This window comes from Hoplias malabaricus, chromosome 11 (genome assembly GCF_029633855.1).
Source record: "Hoplias malabaricus isolate fHopMal1 chromosome 11, fHopMal1.hap1, whole genome shotgun sequence".
Lineage (NCBI taxonomy): Eukaryota > Metazoa > Chordata > Actinopteri > Characiformes > Erythrinidae > Hoplias > Hoplias malabaricus.
The window spans coordinates 19,052,136-19,071,548 of NC_089810.1; the positions used below are offsets into that span (position 1 = coordinate 19,052,136).

Below are 19,413 nucleotides of genomic sequence, written 5' to 3' on the forward strand. Positions count from 1 at the left end.
TTATTGATCATGGTTCGCGGTATGCCCTACAAATGCGTTGTTCGGAATAGCTCACGTTTGCAATGCTTTTCACAAGAGGGGAGTAGAGATGGCCAATATGTCAACGCTTTATCGTTATCGTGATAACTCTTGGTACCGTGATGAATGTGGTCAGTGCTGTTCAGCTGAATATATTTAATAGAATAGAATGTTTGTTTCTGCTGACTTGAAAAAGAACAGTACACTATGTGGATTACTGAATAAATATTATTGTTCCAAATATTTGGGTAGCAGTATTTAGATATTGTGTATTGTGATCCAAAACACTGTGATGCATACTGTGAAAGGAATTGTGACATAGTGTTTTTGCTACATTGCCCATCCCTAGGTGTAACACACGTGGGCTGATTGCTGTGAGCAGCCATAGTGTGGACTGACCCTTCTCTCTGGCCACCTCGGACAAAACATGTGCCTCTCTAAATGGAGGGTCTGATGTTTGCTACTGCTTTACCGGGGCTTTACTGGGCCACCGTGCACAGGGGCCGGTGCATGCTCTACTTAAAACTGGTCATGGTGGTCTCCATGACAACTGCACAAACACCTGCTGAAGGTAAGTTGCGTAAAGATCCTCCACTGACTGAGCAGATTTGCACGCAAGGAAGGATATCAAATTTTCCAACATTGCTATAAAGCTCAAACATGCATGTGTCTACAAAAATTTGCCTTCATGATTTTCCAGTCATAGTTGTTCTATGTAGAAGTGTTCATCAGTTTGAATAGGATATTATGTTTTCAAATTTTTTAATGTCTTCTACAGTGGCACCTCTCATTGTCTGTAATCACATATCCAGTTCAGGGCTGTGGTGGGTCCATAGGCTACATGGAATCACTGGGCAAAATATTGGAGACTAATCCATTTCAATTATGATCTCTTTTCAAGTTAGGATTTAAGAAGCAAGTCATTTCTGTTTGAAAATCATTGTGAATCTAAAGTCTACACATAAAATCCAGGTATAATTTTAAGTGAAACACTAATAGGATTTCTCAGTTAGTAGTTTGTCTCAGTGATAAGTGCAGGTGCTGAAAGGGGAACGTGAAATACGGAAACTGGAGATAACAATGATCAATGATTAATTAATACACTGAATCATGTTATATGGTCAGCGTCATATGACCTGTGTGAAAAAGTGACTGCACCTGTGCCCAGAAGTGCTCCAGAAATCATTAAATTCCATAATAATCCCGATTGTAGCTTTAATGATTAAAATCACTAATGCTCGTGCTAGGGACAATAAGCACAAGCCAAAATATGAGCTACGCACGTTTGAATACTGCTAGCAAAAAGATGGACAAGTTTGTGAGAGCAAAACGTGCAGCAGATGATGAGTTTTATCAAGCCACAACTTCTAAAGGGAAAACAAGTAAATATGATGAGGCATAGCTCAAAGCAAGCTCATACCAGTCACTGAAGAGATGAGGGGATTACATGTGTCATTTTTGCAGAGCAAATGTGCCGGTTTTAAGCTATTTCTCTCAGGAAGCCTTTTTTTTAATTTATTTATTTGTGCAGGGAAGCAATTAGGGAACAATATGTTTAAAAATGGTAAGCACAATCAGTTTATTTTGGGGTTTTTTTTTGGGTGGAAGTAAATAATTATCAAAAAAGTTCAACATTTGGACACACTATTGCTGCAACATGTCAATGAATTGAAGTGTGTGGAGCTTTATACATTATTTCAGCTGTAACTCAAAAAAATAAGCCCAATCGAGACCAAACTTGACAGATTATGTATGGTCTTACTGTGAAAAAGCATGTACAAGATGACCAACATTCTACAATAGGACAATAATAATGTGCAATTATTTGTCATTGTACAACAAAATGTTTCTTCTGGATTTAAACCATCTGTGGCAGTGAACACAAACAAACACTATTGCACTAGGGGCTGTGAACACACACCCAGAAGGGCAGGCAGCCATTCCGGCGCCCAGGGAGCATTTGGGAGTTCAGTGCCTTGCTCAAGGCCACTTCAGCCATGGATGTTCCTGCCGGAACTGAGGATTGAACCATCAACATTCCAGTACCAAGCCCAGTCCTCTAACCATTAGGCCATAATTTAATAATATCATCTGATCCTTATATAGGTCGAGTATATTATGCTTTGTGATTTTGGATGAAAGCATTTCTAAGTTACAGCTGTATTTGTGTGATTTGTGGAATGTATACTCTACCCCTTATATTGGGATGGACCTGGATAAAAGTTCAACATTTTCTTAATCGTTTCTTAATAATAAGTTAAATGTAAACAAAGTGCATTATGTGTCAGAAAGTAAAAACATTTATATTGGGCCTTAAATCCACATATCCCTGTCTAACATGCATTGCGCTGTCCGAGTGTAGTAGTATTAGTTTTATAATCTGTGAATCTGTGGAGGGTGCTATTTGTGACAGAACATATTCTGTAGGTGGCACATGGAAAGAAACAAATACAGTGCTGGAGATTTTGCAGTCCTATTTACAATCCTGTTGCCTATATAGAAAAGGAATCTGTTTATTTTTGTTGTCAGTGTTTATTTTACCTATTGCTACTAGAATGTAAAAATGTTTCAAAGATACAACAAAAGTATGTATGTGCCATAATGGACTTTAGCTCATTTAGTTTGAAACTAACCCTTCAGAATGAGAACACTTGACTTTTCTACTCTTTGAATTTTTAGGCAAGTTTTCATTGTCATTTTTGTGGCATTCATGTGGCATTTTTGTATCCCAAATATAGAAGCCTTCTGACCTTCTTTTCCCTGAGTAAAATAAGTACATGTAATGGCACCATACCACTTACACAACCTTTTTGAGACATCCGTTTTGTCCTTCAGATCAGACAAACTAACAATATTGAAAAATGCATAAACATAATAGTTTCTAATAGTTTAGATTTTTCAAGCATGTCATTGTAGCAGCTGTTTGTTAGTCATATTCACGAAATAATGTACTTTTTGGAAAGCAGTATCCTCATTACAAAGTTAGTTTATTATAGGAGGCAAAATCTCACAGTGAGACATACCCATTATTTGTACCGGCATTTTTATTTATATTACACAAATGCTGTCTAAGGTACAAATGGGAATAGATGCAAAGCCTCTTTTGTTGAGTAACTCAAACTATCTCTGCAGTACTTATTTGCCAGTAAAAAAAACTGTCAGGCAGCAGCCTTTTCAAAGCAGACCTCCTGCTGTTCACTATTCTTTATTCTGCTGTTTGTATGTGAGTTCTGCTGAAGAGGCCAGTGAAGTCAGCAATGATGGAGTAGCAGAGACACTGTAGATATAATGATTGTATGGGGCACAACCTACAGGAAATTAGTAATTAATTAGTTTTTGAGTAGTGGTGTACTAGCACCCATGTATTAAATTTCCCTTGGTGTGTATGTGTATTGGTTAACTAACTTTCTGAAAAATTAGCCATAGATAGAACTAAAGTTATGGGAAATAATGACATCGAAATTGTCATTTTCTTAATTTTGCAGGAATCAATCAGGTTGCAAAAGCTTATGGACTCTCATAATGCCAAAAATCAACAGCTTACAGGTGTTATAATATGATTGCAGCAACATAGAAAAACCACAGCAGAGATTTATTATGATGTTGCTAAGACCCTCAACAAAAATTGCCACATGATTTTCCTTATATAGCTGCATAATCAACATCAGGATTAATATTTTAAGCTGGTTAATATCTGAAAATTCTCATACGTGTTATTGGTAGGTTTTGTCAGCTAATGACATAAAATTTCCAGAGTTTGGAGTATATTGTTTAAAGGGCACCAATACATTTGGAATTAGCTAATTATTTTCTCTAGTTGAACTTTGAAAAATGCTGTGAAGTGCGAAGGGACATTGCAAGGGGGTATATATGTATATACGATATGGCTGGCTGTTTGGATCTTAGCTTAAAGCCTGACATTCTCATCTGACCTCATGTCAAAACAGCACAGATATGGACAAAATATTAGTATTACAAAAATATGGAATACTCTTGCAGTGTATTAAAACACACTGGGGAATCGATAGTGTCACATGGTGAAAGACGGGACTCAGAAACACTTATCTTCTGGAAGTGTGATTGGTCAGTTCCCACACAACATGGCACAAACCAGTTTTGTTATGTTGCAAATTCATATTAATTTGTGAAAAACATCTGTTAACATTGATTAGGCAAAACAAAGCCCAGGCTAAAAACTTTTGTTATGAAACAGTTGAAATGAAACGGTTGTCTTCTGACAGGAAAAGTAAGAGGCAATATGCTTAAAACCAGCTGCTGATTCTTAGTGGACACACATTCTCTCCCTGTTGTCAGTAACTCTTCTCAGGAGTTATCATAGCTCTGCTTTCTACTCCACTGCCTCCAGACTGGAGTTGTGCACTCTTCTCTCCTAGAAGAGTGTGTAACAGTGACCGTGTGAGCTGGGTCCCAGAGTCCAGCTTGTGGAGTCAGTGAAGCTGAGCACATTTCAAGGGACCGATGGAGACAGCAGATGCTCTGAACAAGTTTGTTAGGTGATTCTTTCTCCTGCACTATTGCAAAATTAAGTAGATGCTCCACTTTGAATTAAGTGTTAATGAGCAGTGTAAGCTCCTTGCCACACTTTCAAATTGTAATTTGTACAATATATTTTGTGTAATTTTTATATAAAAATTGAAAAAAATATTGGCTCTTATTTGGTGTAGATGAAAACTCAATTTTTGTAGTTATGATTAGTAAAATCAATAGGAATCCCAGTTTTAATACCTCTTAGCTTTGATTGCACTATTTTAAATCAAGAATCAAAAAGCATTTTTTTAGTTCTTGGAATATCTTTCAATTCTGAGCAAAACCCCTGGCTAATTACAAGTGTTTTCTCTTTTCATCTGAAACCTGATCTGTTACAGGGTGACAATGAGAGCTTTCATTATTCATTACTTTTGGTACAGAGGACAGATCAGCATGCCAGGCCCATCAAAAGGCACTGGGCCACGATGCCCAGGCTGCTCCTGAGCCTGCCACACAAGCAAACAAAATCCCATTGAGGGTAAGCAGGGCTGTTGGAATTGCGCCACTTTGATACTGAATGCTCTCATTGCTTAGTGGGAGATGTTTTGTTTTTTTTGTTTTTTTTGCGCACTGGTTTGACTTTGTCTTTGGAGATCAGTTCAGCATAAGGCCAAAGTTAGGTCAATAGAGGAGAGGGACTTTTTTTTTGCCACCAATCAGGAGATTTAATGCTCCGCCCTCAAAGAATGCTGCCTCTGAGCTAATAACATAGTATATATGTTCTTGAGATAAATGTCCTAGACAAGTCACATTACAACAATATTGTACAATACATATATAGTGTAAATTAAAAATTAGTTACAGTCTTTACTCCTCTTTAGCAATATAAGTAATCAGTACTCATACCAATTAACTGTAAGTTCCAAGATGAAAAAAAAGCTGAATAATGGCATCCTTGTATCTTCATTCATTATCTGTAACTGCTTATCCAGTTCAGGGTCGCGGTGGGTCCAGAGCAGACCTGGAATCATTGGGCGCAAGGCAGGAATACACCCTGGAGGGGGCGCCAGTCCTTCACAGGGCAACACAGACACACACATTCACGGACACTTTTGAGTCACCAATCCACCTACCAACGTGTGTTTTTTTGGACTATGGGAGGATACCGGAGCACCCGGAGGAAACCCACGCGGACACGGAGAGAACACACCATCTCCTCACAGACAGTCACCCGGAGCAGGAATCAAACCCACAACCTCCAGGTCCCTGGAGCTGTGTGACTGCGACACTACCTGCTGAGCCACCGTGCTGCCCATCCTTGTATCTACAGAATATAAAATATACAGCCCTTCTCTTAAAAAAAAATTTGTTAATCTGTCACTTTGCAGTTGGCATGGAGATTGTGCCTCACACTTCACTTATGCTGGTGCTGAGTATAAGTAATAATATGGACATCTGCAAGTAATTTTTCTCTTTTGTGCTTCTAAGGTAAACTCTATGAACAAGGTAGGTTTCTACAGCAGGATCTTAGTTTCACATTTAGCCTTACATTGTAAATGTACTGAGCCAGAGTAAAATCTCAAGTAACTCTAGGGAATCAATTCCCAGAGGAGATATGAATACTCACCACAGATATAGAAACCCTCAAATACTGTATGTCTGAAACTGAGTCTTAGGAGAGACTGCTATTTTTCCAGTTTGTGGTTCTGTTGGTTCTGGCTCTGGCTCTGTATTTGGTTGGTTTGACTCAAACAGGAATGCATTTACAGGATGAAAGGAAGTAAAGAGTCTTAATTAACACTGCTGTTTGTTCTCTTTCCATCTGCTCTGATCCTTAAGGCCAGGGACACTCCTCTCCATTACTCTATTATGCTACTCTCTTTTAGAGCTCATTTTAATCACACTTTCAGTCATTAATTGGATTAAGATGCTGTCATCAGCATCCTCTGATGACAAAGTCTTTGCGATTCTTGGCTCTGTCAGTCATGAATTCAGATAAGCTCTGCACTCCTTGGCCTATTACAGTGCAGGTTTGGACCAGATTTGCATTGTCTGTTACACCACATGTCACTTGTCTGACGAGACACCAGTGGCTGTTATCTGTAAGGCCTGATTGTAGAACTATGTTTCCTATCTGCTTCTTCTGCAGCGTATACAAGAGTAGCAGCCCTTCAGGATAAGAATGGTCTTTTTTTGTTGGTAATCAAACCTGGTGAAGGCAGAGAAGTGTGAGTAGGGGCCTGGGTAGCTGAGATAACACAGTTTTGGGGTCAAGACATTGAGACGGGAACTATTTTAAACTACCTGTCAAGCATTGAGTACTGAAAGAAATCTGTAGGGTGACATGGCATTCATCACTTGATGCTTCGTTACCCTTCATTATTTTCAGTGTGGTAGATTGAGGCAGCATAATACCACATTTATATGTATAAAACTAAAAAGAAAATTGCTGTTGCAATAAACGCAATACGTTAATACATCGCTATTAACCAGCCAACCGCAAGGAAAGGCAAGAACCATCACCACCACAGTGTATACATGTTTTCCCCTTCATTGCATGATCTTTTTTGTTTTACACTTTGGAAAAATGGAAAAGCGGAAAAGAAAATGTATGTATGTACTTTGGTGTGTGTGTATTTAATGAATGTTTTCCCAAGTGTGTCAGATGAGTGTCAGTCTTTGTTTTATAAAATGGACACAATGGCAGCCAACCTAGTCACAAAACCAAATGCAGCTTTGACAGTTTGGGAGCATTTTAGCTTTCAACCAAATTAAAAGGGAGAGCCAGGCAGTTCAAACAAGGCAATATGCAATATCTGAACCAGAAAGGTCGCTGTGAAACATGAAAATCCGAAATTTGAGATCTCATCTAGCTACCTATAATCCAGCTATCAAAGCCCAACTGCCTCCACCAGCACCAAGTCACGGAGAAGCCTCAAATGGAACAGTTCAGGCCGGTTCCATGTGACCGTTAGGAGTGTAGCACTAGAATCGGGATGAATTAAGTCATTTGGGGCAATAATATCACATATCGCAGTTTTGAACTCTGTTAAAACATCGCACGGGAAAGTCTTTCACCGCAACAGCCCTACTGATGATATATTTCATTAAAAACTGACCTTCTATACCTATTTATTTAGCAAACCTTGAAGGAACAATATTGGTTCACAGTATTTTTTGTTTTGCCACATGTACTGCAAACTTTCATGTTTGTGCATTACTGAATGGCTGCTAGGGATGGGCGTATTATTATTTCTATTTATCAATTATTCAAGAATTTTTTGAAAACGATCAGTGAATTAGGACAACCCATTAAATTCAAACTAGGTTTTCTAATCTTCCAAACTGATTTTTCATGGGATATAGTGATGAACAATTGTTTAACTAGTTCTATGTTTTGTAATGGTTCTACCTCCACAAAATACACACATAAAAATACTGACTTGGTTTTTGCACTGATGTTTTCACAGCCTTCTATGTCTATGCAAACGTTCTGTTGCAGACTCTCTCACTATGAGCTATGAACCCTGCCTGAGGTAATGGGGAGAGTCTGGCAGAAGGCTGCTGCTGAGGCCATGTTGCACTGGGCTGCGATCACTCTATGCTTCAGCACATGGCTGGACTGGCTCACTCGGACCAGATGGTGTTATCCCAGCAGAGTGCTTTTTTATTGGGAATTCTGTTTCCTAATGGAATATGGGCACAACAAACATCACACAGTTCAGGTTTTTGCAAACATGATCCACTTTGGCAACAGAATTAGGACCAGGAACACACATTTGAAGTAAGAGTTTGATCTATTACAAGAAGAACACTCTGATAGTAGTTGTGTAATATCACCACTTACATTTTTGTGACTTAAACTGAAACATTGACTTGGCTGCCGTTCATCAATTCTAATTGCAGTCTTCACACAAAGTAGTTGTTAAACTAAATATTTTTCAGTTTTTCTCTTATTAAATTTATAACTATATTTATGCCATTTATCAGACTTAAGCCCTTAAGTTTTATTTGGAGAGCTGGGCTAATGTCAGTTTACAAAAAGACGTCAGTGGTGGGTACGACCTGGATAAGAAACCTTGGTGAAAATAACAGAGATGGGTGTGGTTACCAGAGTAATGCATTGCCGTGACACAGTGTGGATCAAAAAAATGGTGCTACTGAGATTGTAGACTGTGACTACTATTCTGAGAAAAGACCACCACCTAGAAATATCGAACCCTCAATGACTTTATGTTCTTGTTCAAAATAGATAAAGGGTGAGATGATGTAAAAAAAAAAAAACTACTAATCCTTTACACAATTATAATCATACACAAGATGAGATGTAAAATATCCTATGCCAATCCATTAGAGCTTCACATAGGGCCCACCCCACTCTCTTTCTACCTGCAGCCACCAAAATTCCTGTTGAATCCTTCACCTAAGGTTGCTGTGGCTGTTTGAGTCAATCAGCAACCAGCTGTCCTTAACAACTACAGTTACTCATTGAGCCCATCACACGAGTACCCAAACAAACCAATGCATCACTAGCTCTTCTCAGGGGTCATCAGGCAGGCACGTCCTCTTGTTGGTGTTTCAACACTACCTTACACTTTACCAATTATTACAATTATTATAATTGATATTATAAACCATTTAATGGTAAATTAATGAGTAGGACAAACAATCATAACAATATTGCAGGCTTCTGTATTTACTTATAGCTACTACTAGTGGTGGGCTTTAAAATTATATTACAATATTTCAGGGTATTTTGTTGATAACAGTATTGTTAGCCATATGACAAAACACGGAAGAATTACTTATATTAATTTCAAGGACAGACTACTGCAACAAAACAAATGCTATATTAATATTAACTTGATTAAATTAAATATTAACTATTTTTTAATTAAAACTTTATTTGCGGCACGATAGCGCAGCAGATAGTGTCGCAGTCACAAAGCTCTGGGACTTGTGGGTTCAAGTCCCGCTCCAGGTGACTGTCTGTGAGGAGTTTGATGTGTTCTTCCCCTGTCCCATGGTCCAAAAACACACGTTGGTACGTGGATTGGCAACTCAAGTATACATAGGTGTGAGTGAGTGTGTGTCGCCCTGTGAAGAACTGGCACCTCAAGGGTATGTTCTAGCCTTGTGCCCAGTGATTCCAGGTAGGCTCAGGACACTGAACTGGACAAGCAGTTGCAGACAAAAAGGAATGAATTAAAAACCATTTGTTTTACTACAGATGTAACAGTTTTAAACATTTAAAATAAGTGATCTGTAAACATTTGATAATTTTGTAAACAGCAGTAACATATAAATCTACCACACAACCAAAGTGCAGAAAATTTAGTTTGTGCATATAAGCAGCAGACATAAACAATTACACAAAAAGTAACCTTAAACTTCACAGTTGATAACAAAACAAATACAGAACCGTTGCTGTGCTGAGTCTGTGTAGTTTATCTGCTGGGTTTAGCACTCTTCTAACAGCATTTTTGTATTTACTCGTCCTTAACCATGTGCCATCTGCTTGAGGTTATTTGCAGATTATTTATGTTTCCCCCTTCTGTTGTTATAGGGTTCTTTTCATTTCTTACAAAATACCATGGGTTATTGTACATCTGATATTTTGTAACAAAACCACCTTCACACGACTGAAGTCACTCCCTAAATTCCTAAACCTCAGAGTCACTTTCCATTAGTCACTGGGCCTAAATGACTCATGTAAAGAACGTATGCCATATTACAAGTAAAGGCCAAGATATCACCAGGAAATATAAAGCTGATACCTAAGACAAAAACAAAATAAAAATGTAACATAACACAACTCCATTTACCTCAGATAAAGTCAATTACTTTATTTTTACACATTTACTTGAAGATCTGGTAAATAAATATAAATATGTTGTTCTTTGTGTTTCTAATGCATGTCACATTCAAAATAACAGTACACCATACTGCATCAAAACAGTGCTTTAAACCTAAATTCTGTCTTTAATTCTGGCCATGTGGTTTTGTGAGTGGTGCCAGAAACCACATAAGGAAGTCTATTTTAAATCTGTGATTAAGGCATAGAGTTTGCATTTTGCTAAATTCTAGTGATACGATTTTAAGTCTGATTTATATGCCTGTGATAATCAACGTTTGATAATCTGCCTCAAGGTGCAATAAAGGGGTTTTTGGCAAAGCATAGATTACAGAGGCTAAGATGTACACAGCCCACAAAATCTCTGTTTTGTGTTGTGCATATCTGCAAAGCTGTGTGTCAAACAGATGTACAACACTGTTCTCTAGTATCTATATTTATATTACAACAACAAGTATGTTAGCATTCAACTTTGTGAATGTGTTAGCATATTTAACACAATACACATGGATGGAGACATATTCGTTTTACTTTACTAGTTTGCTAGGCTCCAGAACAAATCTAAAAGGCCTAACTTGCTTTGACTGACTAGATTTGGAGTAAGCTGAAATATATTTTGCATGAAGTGTTTATGTGTGAGGAAAGCTCCAGAAGTGTGTTTGTGAGTGACGATTATCTCTGAATTGAGAGTTTGCAGACTGACACAGTCTTCAGGGCCTCTCCAGTTACACTTCCAGCCTTCCTGTCTTTTGAAAAAGTCTGAGGCATTGGGGAAAAAGAGGACTTGAGTGGCCTCCTGTGAATTACACAATACACCAACTATGGTGCAGAGTTTGGCTCTGGAGACCATCCCAACACAAGCCTTCCTCTTCCTCCTCCTCTCTCTGGCTCTGTCTCTATCATCCTATCACTGAACTTGTTTCTTTGCCATTACATTCATCTTTTTGTCACCACTTCAGTTTAAAGTGCATTACCTGTAGTATGCAGGAAAAAGGAGTTTACTGTGCAATGAGGAGCAGACATGACCTCAGTCATGGTCACTCAGATCAATAGATCCAGTTAGACAAATAACATTTTACCTTCCACGCTGTAATGGTTACTGTGTACTGTAATCTAATCCTTAGATAGCAGACCCTCTGTGTTTAAACCAAAGAAAGTAATGATTATTTCCCCAAGAGAAACATAGTCACACGTTAATAAGCTACGTTTATTTTTCTGCTCACAAAATAAACTTCTGGTATCATGCACCAAAAACTTATATTAAACTAAAAGTTTTACATGATTTGTGCCATTTAAAAAGTAAGGGTGATTTCACACATTTATTTTTTTCATATGTTCAGTTTGTTTTAACAGGTGTGAACACTCCAACCATAAGTAAGTGCACATAAAACCATGGTCCTCAGGAACTGAGGCTGTTGGTATATTCCCAAGTGAGCCCACTTTCAGTTTTCTGAGGATGGGAACTCATTTCTTGCATTAGTCTGGACAAAAAGAAATCACAATTACATTTTGCTTTGATTTTCTTCATGCAGCACATCAGCACTTTATTGTCTGCGTCATTTACCATATAGCCTTGAAATGTGTCCACTGTAGACATAGACACTGACCACTTATTGTGTGTGTGATCTCCTAAGAAAAGTATGAAATGATATGGGATGTTCTGGAGCAAATACATATCATTATGCTTGATGCCAAGCATTGGCTAGAGGAGTTTGAAGCCCCCCGGCATTGAGCTTTGGATGAGTGGAATTGCATTTGGATAGATGGAGCACCATTTAATATTTTTGGGAAGTGTTGGGAGTTTTTGATCCAAAACTAAATATTTAACGTCTGTATCAGATGCCAGTAATATTCTCCAATCTGAATGCAATTAAAACAAATCCAAATTTAAGGTTACAGTATTAAAGGGAACAAACTATATTTTAATACCCTTGATTAGAGAAAAAGTGATGGATAAACTGGTGACCAAGCTTTTGGACACAGTGTTTTGAGTGAGTGGGGTCAGGTTTCAAAGATTTGTGACTCAATGAAACTAACGTCTTTTGATTACAACCAATCAGCAAACACCCAGAATTATAATTTGGTGTGCCTTACCTTTTGCATTGGGATACTAATTCTACCAAATTAAACAACTCAAAAAATGTCATACATCTCTGCCAACAGACTCGCTGAGAGAACAGTCATACTGAATGCCATAATGTATATGTCTAACTGAGGTTCAGATAAATTGACAGCACTGCATGTGATTTCTTTTTCTGTTAAATTACTGTTAGAAGCTTATGAAGACAGAATTTAATGAAGTAAGGTAAAAAATCCCAATTCTGGAAAAGTTGGGACATTACAATGAAATAAAACAATGAGTTAACTGTGAGTGGTTTGTTTAACTGAAAAAAGAACATAGAAATAATTGGGTTAGAGGCAAAAAATATATATAAAATACAGAATTCATAAGCAGGTGAATATAAATGTATGACATTAACATCCACTAAAAGCAAAAACAAAAAAACAAAAAAAAACAAAACAAAGGTGTACATTGAAATTGTAGAGAGATATAAGCTGACATCTTGGTGATGTCTATTCCTGGGAAGTTCATGGACATTTCAGCAGAAAATGCCAGACTTGTATATGGCATAACCGAGGCAAAGTGTGTATACTTGACTGTCATGCCAACAGTACAGATCTGTCTCCTACTGAAAATATATGGAGTGCTATGAAGATAAGCAGTAGGTAGTGTCGCTGTCACACAGCTTGAGGGTCCTGGGGTTGTGGGTCCGACCACCATTCTGGGTGACTGTGTGTGAGGAGTGTGGTGTGTTCTTCCCATGCCCAACAGGGTTTCCTCCATGTGCTCTGGTTTCCTCCCACAGTCCAAAAACACACATTGATAGGTGGCTTGGCGACTCATAAGTGTCCATAGGTCAGAGTGTGTGACTGAATGTGTGTTGCCCTGTGAAGGACTGGCATCCTCTCCAGGGTGTGTTCTTGCCATGCACCCAGTGATTCCGGGTAGGCTCTGGACCCAATGCAACCCTGAACTCGATAAGCGGTTACAGACCATGAATGAATGAATGAATTATGAAGATAAGGATCAGCAAATGGTGACCACAGACTATTGAACAGCAGAGGTCTTATATTAAAAATTCAATTTGCCAAAGTGCCACAGTTAACCTTCTCAGTTTCCACATGATTAAAAAGGGATGTTAAATGGTAGTAAATAGCCTTTTTTTGTAGTGTACTGAAAGAAGTCCAATTTTATTTGCATTTGTAAAATACAATCATGGTAAGCTAAACCATTAAAAGTAATTTGCTTGTACTTTGCCAGTTGCGTAAAATTTCAAGAGAACTATCAAATCACAAATCCTTGCTTTTGGTGCATTTTACAAAATGTCCCAACTTTTCAAAGATACGTGCTTTGTAAAAGAAAAGATTTTGCAGTGTGTTAGCCTCTCATTTATTTACAATAAAATAATGTAAAAACAATGTTTATGTTACATTGATGCCCTTCCTGTTACTGGTATTACTGCTGATTTTATTTTCTGTCAGACACAGACTATACTGTTAGTTTAGTGCCTTGGCCCAACATGGGAAGTGTCAGCCCTTCCCAGCACTTAGCCACTGATAAGACAACAAAGTGCTGTTCAGTGTCAGAGGAGCTGATTCTGTCTGTCATACTGCAGCCAGCAACCTAGAGCCTTCATAAGAAGTCTAGCTTATGATGATTAATGTTACCTGTTTTGTGAAAACAAAGTTGATATGGCTTGTTTTCCTTTAGACACATTTTTATATATGACATTACACATGATTCAGTGATGAGTATTGTCAATAGGGTTTGGGCAGTATTATGGTAATACAGTGTACTGCTTTTTTAGAAAAAAAAAATGGCAGTATTAAAAAAGGACTACTGTATATGAAAATGATAACATGACATATTAACATTAAAAGTCTGTCTGGTTAAATCCCAAATAAATGAACAAATATGAATTGCAATGATGCAGTTTAAGACAAAACCCACCACCAAAACACCCTACTTTTGTTGGCTCGCAGTAAGATAGAAACGCCCATGGCACAAACATTCTACACTGTTTGGTGATGTCATGTGGCGATAGGAAGAACGGAAAAAAAAATAGCTAGTGAGGTTTTGCTATTGAACTCCATGCGATTAAATCTTCTTGTACCAGCTCCTTGAAGTACCATGGGGCAATTAAACCCCTCTCTCTGCCCACTGTTTCTCAGGAGTACATCTGTATATCACAGAGATGCTTGAACTTATGATAGCATGATAAAATTTGACAGCACACAAACCTTCTGCCAAAGCAGATGTACATGTTTATGATGAAAGATTGCTGTATATAATGTTGTCAAAGATCATGTACATATCCACATGTATATGATGGAATAAATATCCACAGCATTCTTCTGGACATTGTTATGAGCAAAAGGTAAGGATTTTGTTTGCTAATAGTCATGTTACAATGAAGAACTTTCTCATAGGTGTGGCTAGAAATCATAAATGTTGTTACAATTCCACTTTCATGAGAAGCTATGTCTTTTGTATTCAGCTGAAAATGCTTTGTGAGCAGATCTTAGTCTGAGAGTAACTCGTTGTAATTTCGTAATGAGAAAATCGTTTAGTATTATTTTACATGCCGCCGTGATATGCATACAGTGCAAACATCTGAGGCCACGCAGGCCTGCTAAAAGCAGATTTCTGGGATAAAAACAAAGTCAACATAGACATCTCCTGATTGTTCTATTATACGGCGAGTAGGGAGTCTGCCAGAGAGAGCAAGAGAGGCAGTCACGCAATGGGGATGTGCCTAAAACAGAAACATGTGTGCGCAAAGAAGTTTGCATTAATTCTGAAGACCTTCCCCCTCCACCTTCTTTTCTGGAGTAGCACCACCATCAAATGAGACTTTCACTAAAAGAGCCTGGTAAATGAAAGGAAATGACATCATTAAGGGGGGCCCCGTAATTGGTATCTCAGTTTTCCCAGAAGTAGATCTTGGCCCTGGATCTACTTTTGTGTGATTCACAGTTGTTCTGCTGAACTAGACTTTGTCATTCAGCCCTAATAATGAAAGTTGGGACACTACATATAAGTCACTCCATGTGTTGCTGCTGGGTATTTATTAAAGCCCAGGTCAACTAGGTTTTACGTGTATAATGTGTTAATACTAATAAGCAACAAAATAATCAGTCAGTCAATTTAGATAACAAATATATAAACAATTTATATGGTAATGTAGTAGATGTGAGTTTGAGGGCATATCAGAGCATTATTAACAGCCCCGCATCAGTAGCAGTGTACAGTAATACCAACAGTGAACTAGCTAACGTCATTTAGTATCCTCATTAGCTACTAAAACCAGAATAATGATAATGTATATATCAAAATATATCATAAAAGCATGACAGTCCTTACTTTTTTAAATGAGCATATCCTGCTCCTGCCGTGGGTTTGTATGACCAAGGAATGATTAAGATGCTTATGCAACCCCTGTGTTAAGACTTATTCTTGTCTTGGCTATACTTGATATTTTAATCTTTCTCGTATTTCTCCTGTATTAATTCAATCCATTATCTTTAAGGAGTCAAAGAATTTCTTAGATTTGCTGAATGTATGTTTTTCAGTATTAATATTCATGAATATCTTTATCTATTCTACAGTCATTTCAAATGGTCATTAATGTATTGGCATTCAATTGGGGACAGGGATGCTGTGAGAATTGCCATTCTGTACACTGAGTAAGAGTTTAAAATAGATGACTGGATTGCTTTGCCCTCAGATGGACTTGTGGAGTCTGCTTTTATTGGGTAATATTATCAGGTTCATGGCTGGATAGGAGTTCAGGGAGGAATAAGTTACATTTGGGTCTGCTTAACTGAATCATTAATGTGGATTTGATCTCATACTCATTCTGCCTGTCGAAACGTCATTCTGCTCACACAGACACAGGCAGTGAGTGAGGGAGAGTGAAACGCTTACATGTGAATAATGACCTAAAAAATCAGACACACATGCTCCAAAAACTGTTTACTCTCAGTGTCTTCAACAGTAGACTGTTTATACTTTTTTAAGCTTGCTTAATGACAGATGCTTTAATGCTTCTATCAAATGGCTATGACAAATTCAGGAGAATACTGTTTGCCAGGAATCGGCCCAGACTCCTGACAAACAGAAATAGATCCAGACGTTAATAATACACATTATTAAGTTCTCTAGTTCTCACCTCTATACTTTACTTTTATGTGAAATACAAATTGGTTCTGGGCTTTTTTTTGTGCTGGGCTTAATACAAGTGAAACCAAATTAAAGTCTGTCAACAACTTAAATTAGAACCTTAAAGTTTCTAATAAATTTCAGATGTTCCCTTTTATTTCCATATTGATTAAAATGAGTTAAAAAATAGATGTTTAAAGCTTCATTTTCCATTGTCATGCTAACCTAATTAAACTCTTCTGACTCAGTTTGACTGAAGTAGAATATTGAAATTTATGTTATGGTTTAATGTCTGTTAAATTTATCATAGTTATTTGACCTAATTTTTTTTATACTGATTTTGATACATTTCTATTATTTAGCTTTCACATTTTTTTCCATATTTTCCATCACATCTGAGTGCATTGGGTAAATTGAGAGTATTTTCACAGTGAAGCAAATAGAGTCTTGTCTATTCAGACACATTTGACTGTTGCTATGACACCTGAAAGAAGCGGTATGTAATATTTGTTTATTTGAGTTAGAACATTTTCTGTCATCAACAAGAGCAAAGGAAAACTAGGCAAGCCTAATTTTGCCGGACCGACATTAGCCATACAGCCATTGTCACAGAGGTGTTCCTGGCATTTCCAAAACAGGAAAGCCCAAAATACATACCCTTGTCATTGGAAGGTCTGGAGAAGCTTTGGTGCTTCATATCAATTTCTTTGTTTACATGTGGTTTTTATTATGTGATTGCATTTTACAGAAAATATGAAGGGCATGACTAATAAATGCAGAAATGAAAAAGGAGCACTAAGTTTTGTTCATAATGTATAACACTAAAAAATAAAATAAAATACTAGATGATCTACCACCAAATAACATTTTGTTGATTTTAAGAATTACAATTACTTATTTATTCAATGGAACAGGTTAAAGGTTGAAGTTTAAAGTGGCTGTGCGCAGCTATATTGAGTTTTATAAACACGCTAATGCCACAAAATATTTCCCCACCACTTCCTTTTAAAATATGTTAGGCAAAAACACGCACTCATGTGTAATAAGACAAATTTCTCCTCTCCAGCAGTCCTCCTCTCTCTGTGAGATATAATACATGTGTAACTTGTGAACTAACCAACGCCGAGCCGAGGCTCTGGCCCATGCGCATGGTGTCACGCCACACCCAGCCCCAGAATCACACATAAACCGTCTTATTTCCTATTATTAAGCCACGGTTCGCACTGAAGAACCTACTGTTCTTTGGTTCCAGCTGGGAACTTATTTTTCTGGTTGGAAACGTGCTGACCAGTTCCAAATTTAACAACCGGCGGTGTAGTAGCACCTTCAGTTCTCTCTGTGAAATATGGCTGACCTAACGGTTCCTACTCGCGCATGCGCGTTTCAACATTAGGAGTCAGTGGGTCAGTCAGTAAACGAACATGCCTCTTCTAGGCTGAACAGCCTACTGACAATATGACAATTACTAAGCGTCCAGACAATAAAGCTAATCAGCCTGTGTGTCTACTTTAGGCTTCTACTATGATTGTTGCTTAAAATGAACAATTAATCACAGTTATTTATCCAGCAGCATTACATTTTATCATCTTTTCTGCATTTTATCATCATTTCATTTTATGGCTAATCTGATATAGTTGATTTGCATTTTGATGAGTCACTTGCAGTGTCACTCTGTGTACTGTGTAGTATTCTGACAGTGTCATGATATCATTATCTCCTAGGTTTCTGATATTCATCCTCTGGTAATACATAATAGGATGTGTGGTTTTAACTCTTCACGAATAGCATTACTAACGTGACAGCACTGGACCATGACTTGGTTGTGTTTCTAGAACAGGTGGTAGAGCGGGTCACTTCCATATGGTTCTACTGAGTTACAATATTCTCCTGCTGTCTGTCTGTCACACAGCCTTCTACTTGTCAGTGATCAAGGTCAGCTCTGTTTCATTAAGGATGAATTATTAAATGACTTAGTAGAAGCACAATTCTACATTCCATTTGTTATTGTTGTAGTAGTTTTATTGTTTGTCTTTGGACTAGGGGTATGCAATCCCTAAACGGGTAGATGAATACAAGCCTGGTTAGTTAACTAGGTAGTTCAAAGCACATTTAATAGTTTGCGCTGTACTGACCAAACATTCATTTTCATTTTGATATATGAGAGCTATGTCACCACTTTGTGTCCCGTCTGTTTAATACAGTGCTATGAATCATGGAAGACAGTGCATTCAATGCAAGTCCCCAGACCTATCCTGGTGCTGATATAGAGCTTGGTCTGCAGATGACTGGTCTGCAGATGGAGGGTTACATAGTGACTTACTATTACTTTCCAGAGGTCATAATAAAAAATCAAGTATTGAAGCTGTATATACAGTACTGTGCAGAAGTTTTAGGCACCTAACATAATTATATATATTTAATCTAATGCCTTCTCAGTAAGTGTGGTGCTTGTATAAAGTTATATATAATCACAGTAAATACAAAAAAAACGATAATATAAAACAAATAAGAAATATAAGATAATTTTTAAGTAGTAGATATGAGTGAGTTTGAAGAAAAACATTTTGTTCAGATTTTCCTTGATTGCATGAATTTGTTAAATCAACCGCACACACTGTTTAAAATCATTATTTATTATTATTTGATAATCTCAAATAATATGGACTGCCACAAGGAGAGATTTGGAAAACCAACACATTCATCACACTTACTGGAATAATGTTATATATATATATATATATATATTGTTTTTAGTAAATAAACACATACTGCTCAGATAAATAGCTTTTAGCCTAAAAGTTTTGCATAGTACTGTACATAATAAGGAACA

The 19,413-nt window shown here is 37.4% G+C and overlaps 1 protein-coding gene across 3 annotated transcripts in view; it reads left to right on the forward strand.

Moving 5' to 3' along the window:
* si:ch211-1e14.1 (UPF0606 protein KIAA1549) overlaps nt 1–19,413 on the forward strand; it is a 56,609-nt gene that overhangs the window by 1,205 nt on the left and 35,991 nt on the right. For 2 of the 3 annotated variants that reach the window (XM_066684791.1, XM_066684793.1), the window contains exon 2: nt 368–589. In XM_066684791.1, the coding sequence (XP_066540888.1) occupies nt 460–589 (130 nt within the window). In that variant the 5' untranslated portion in view covers nt 368–459. Of the gene's footprint in view, nt 1–367; nt 590–8,122; nt 8,232–19,413 lie in introns of those variants that run through there. The other variant, XM_066684792.1, reaches the window with a different exon arrangement.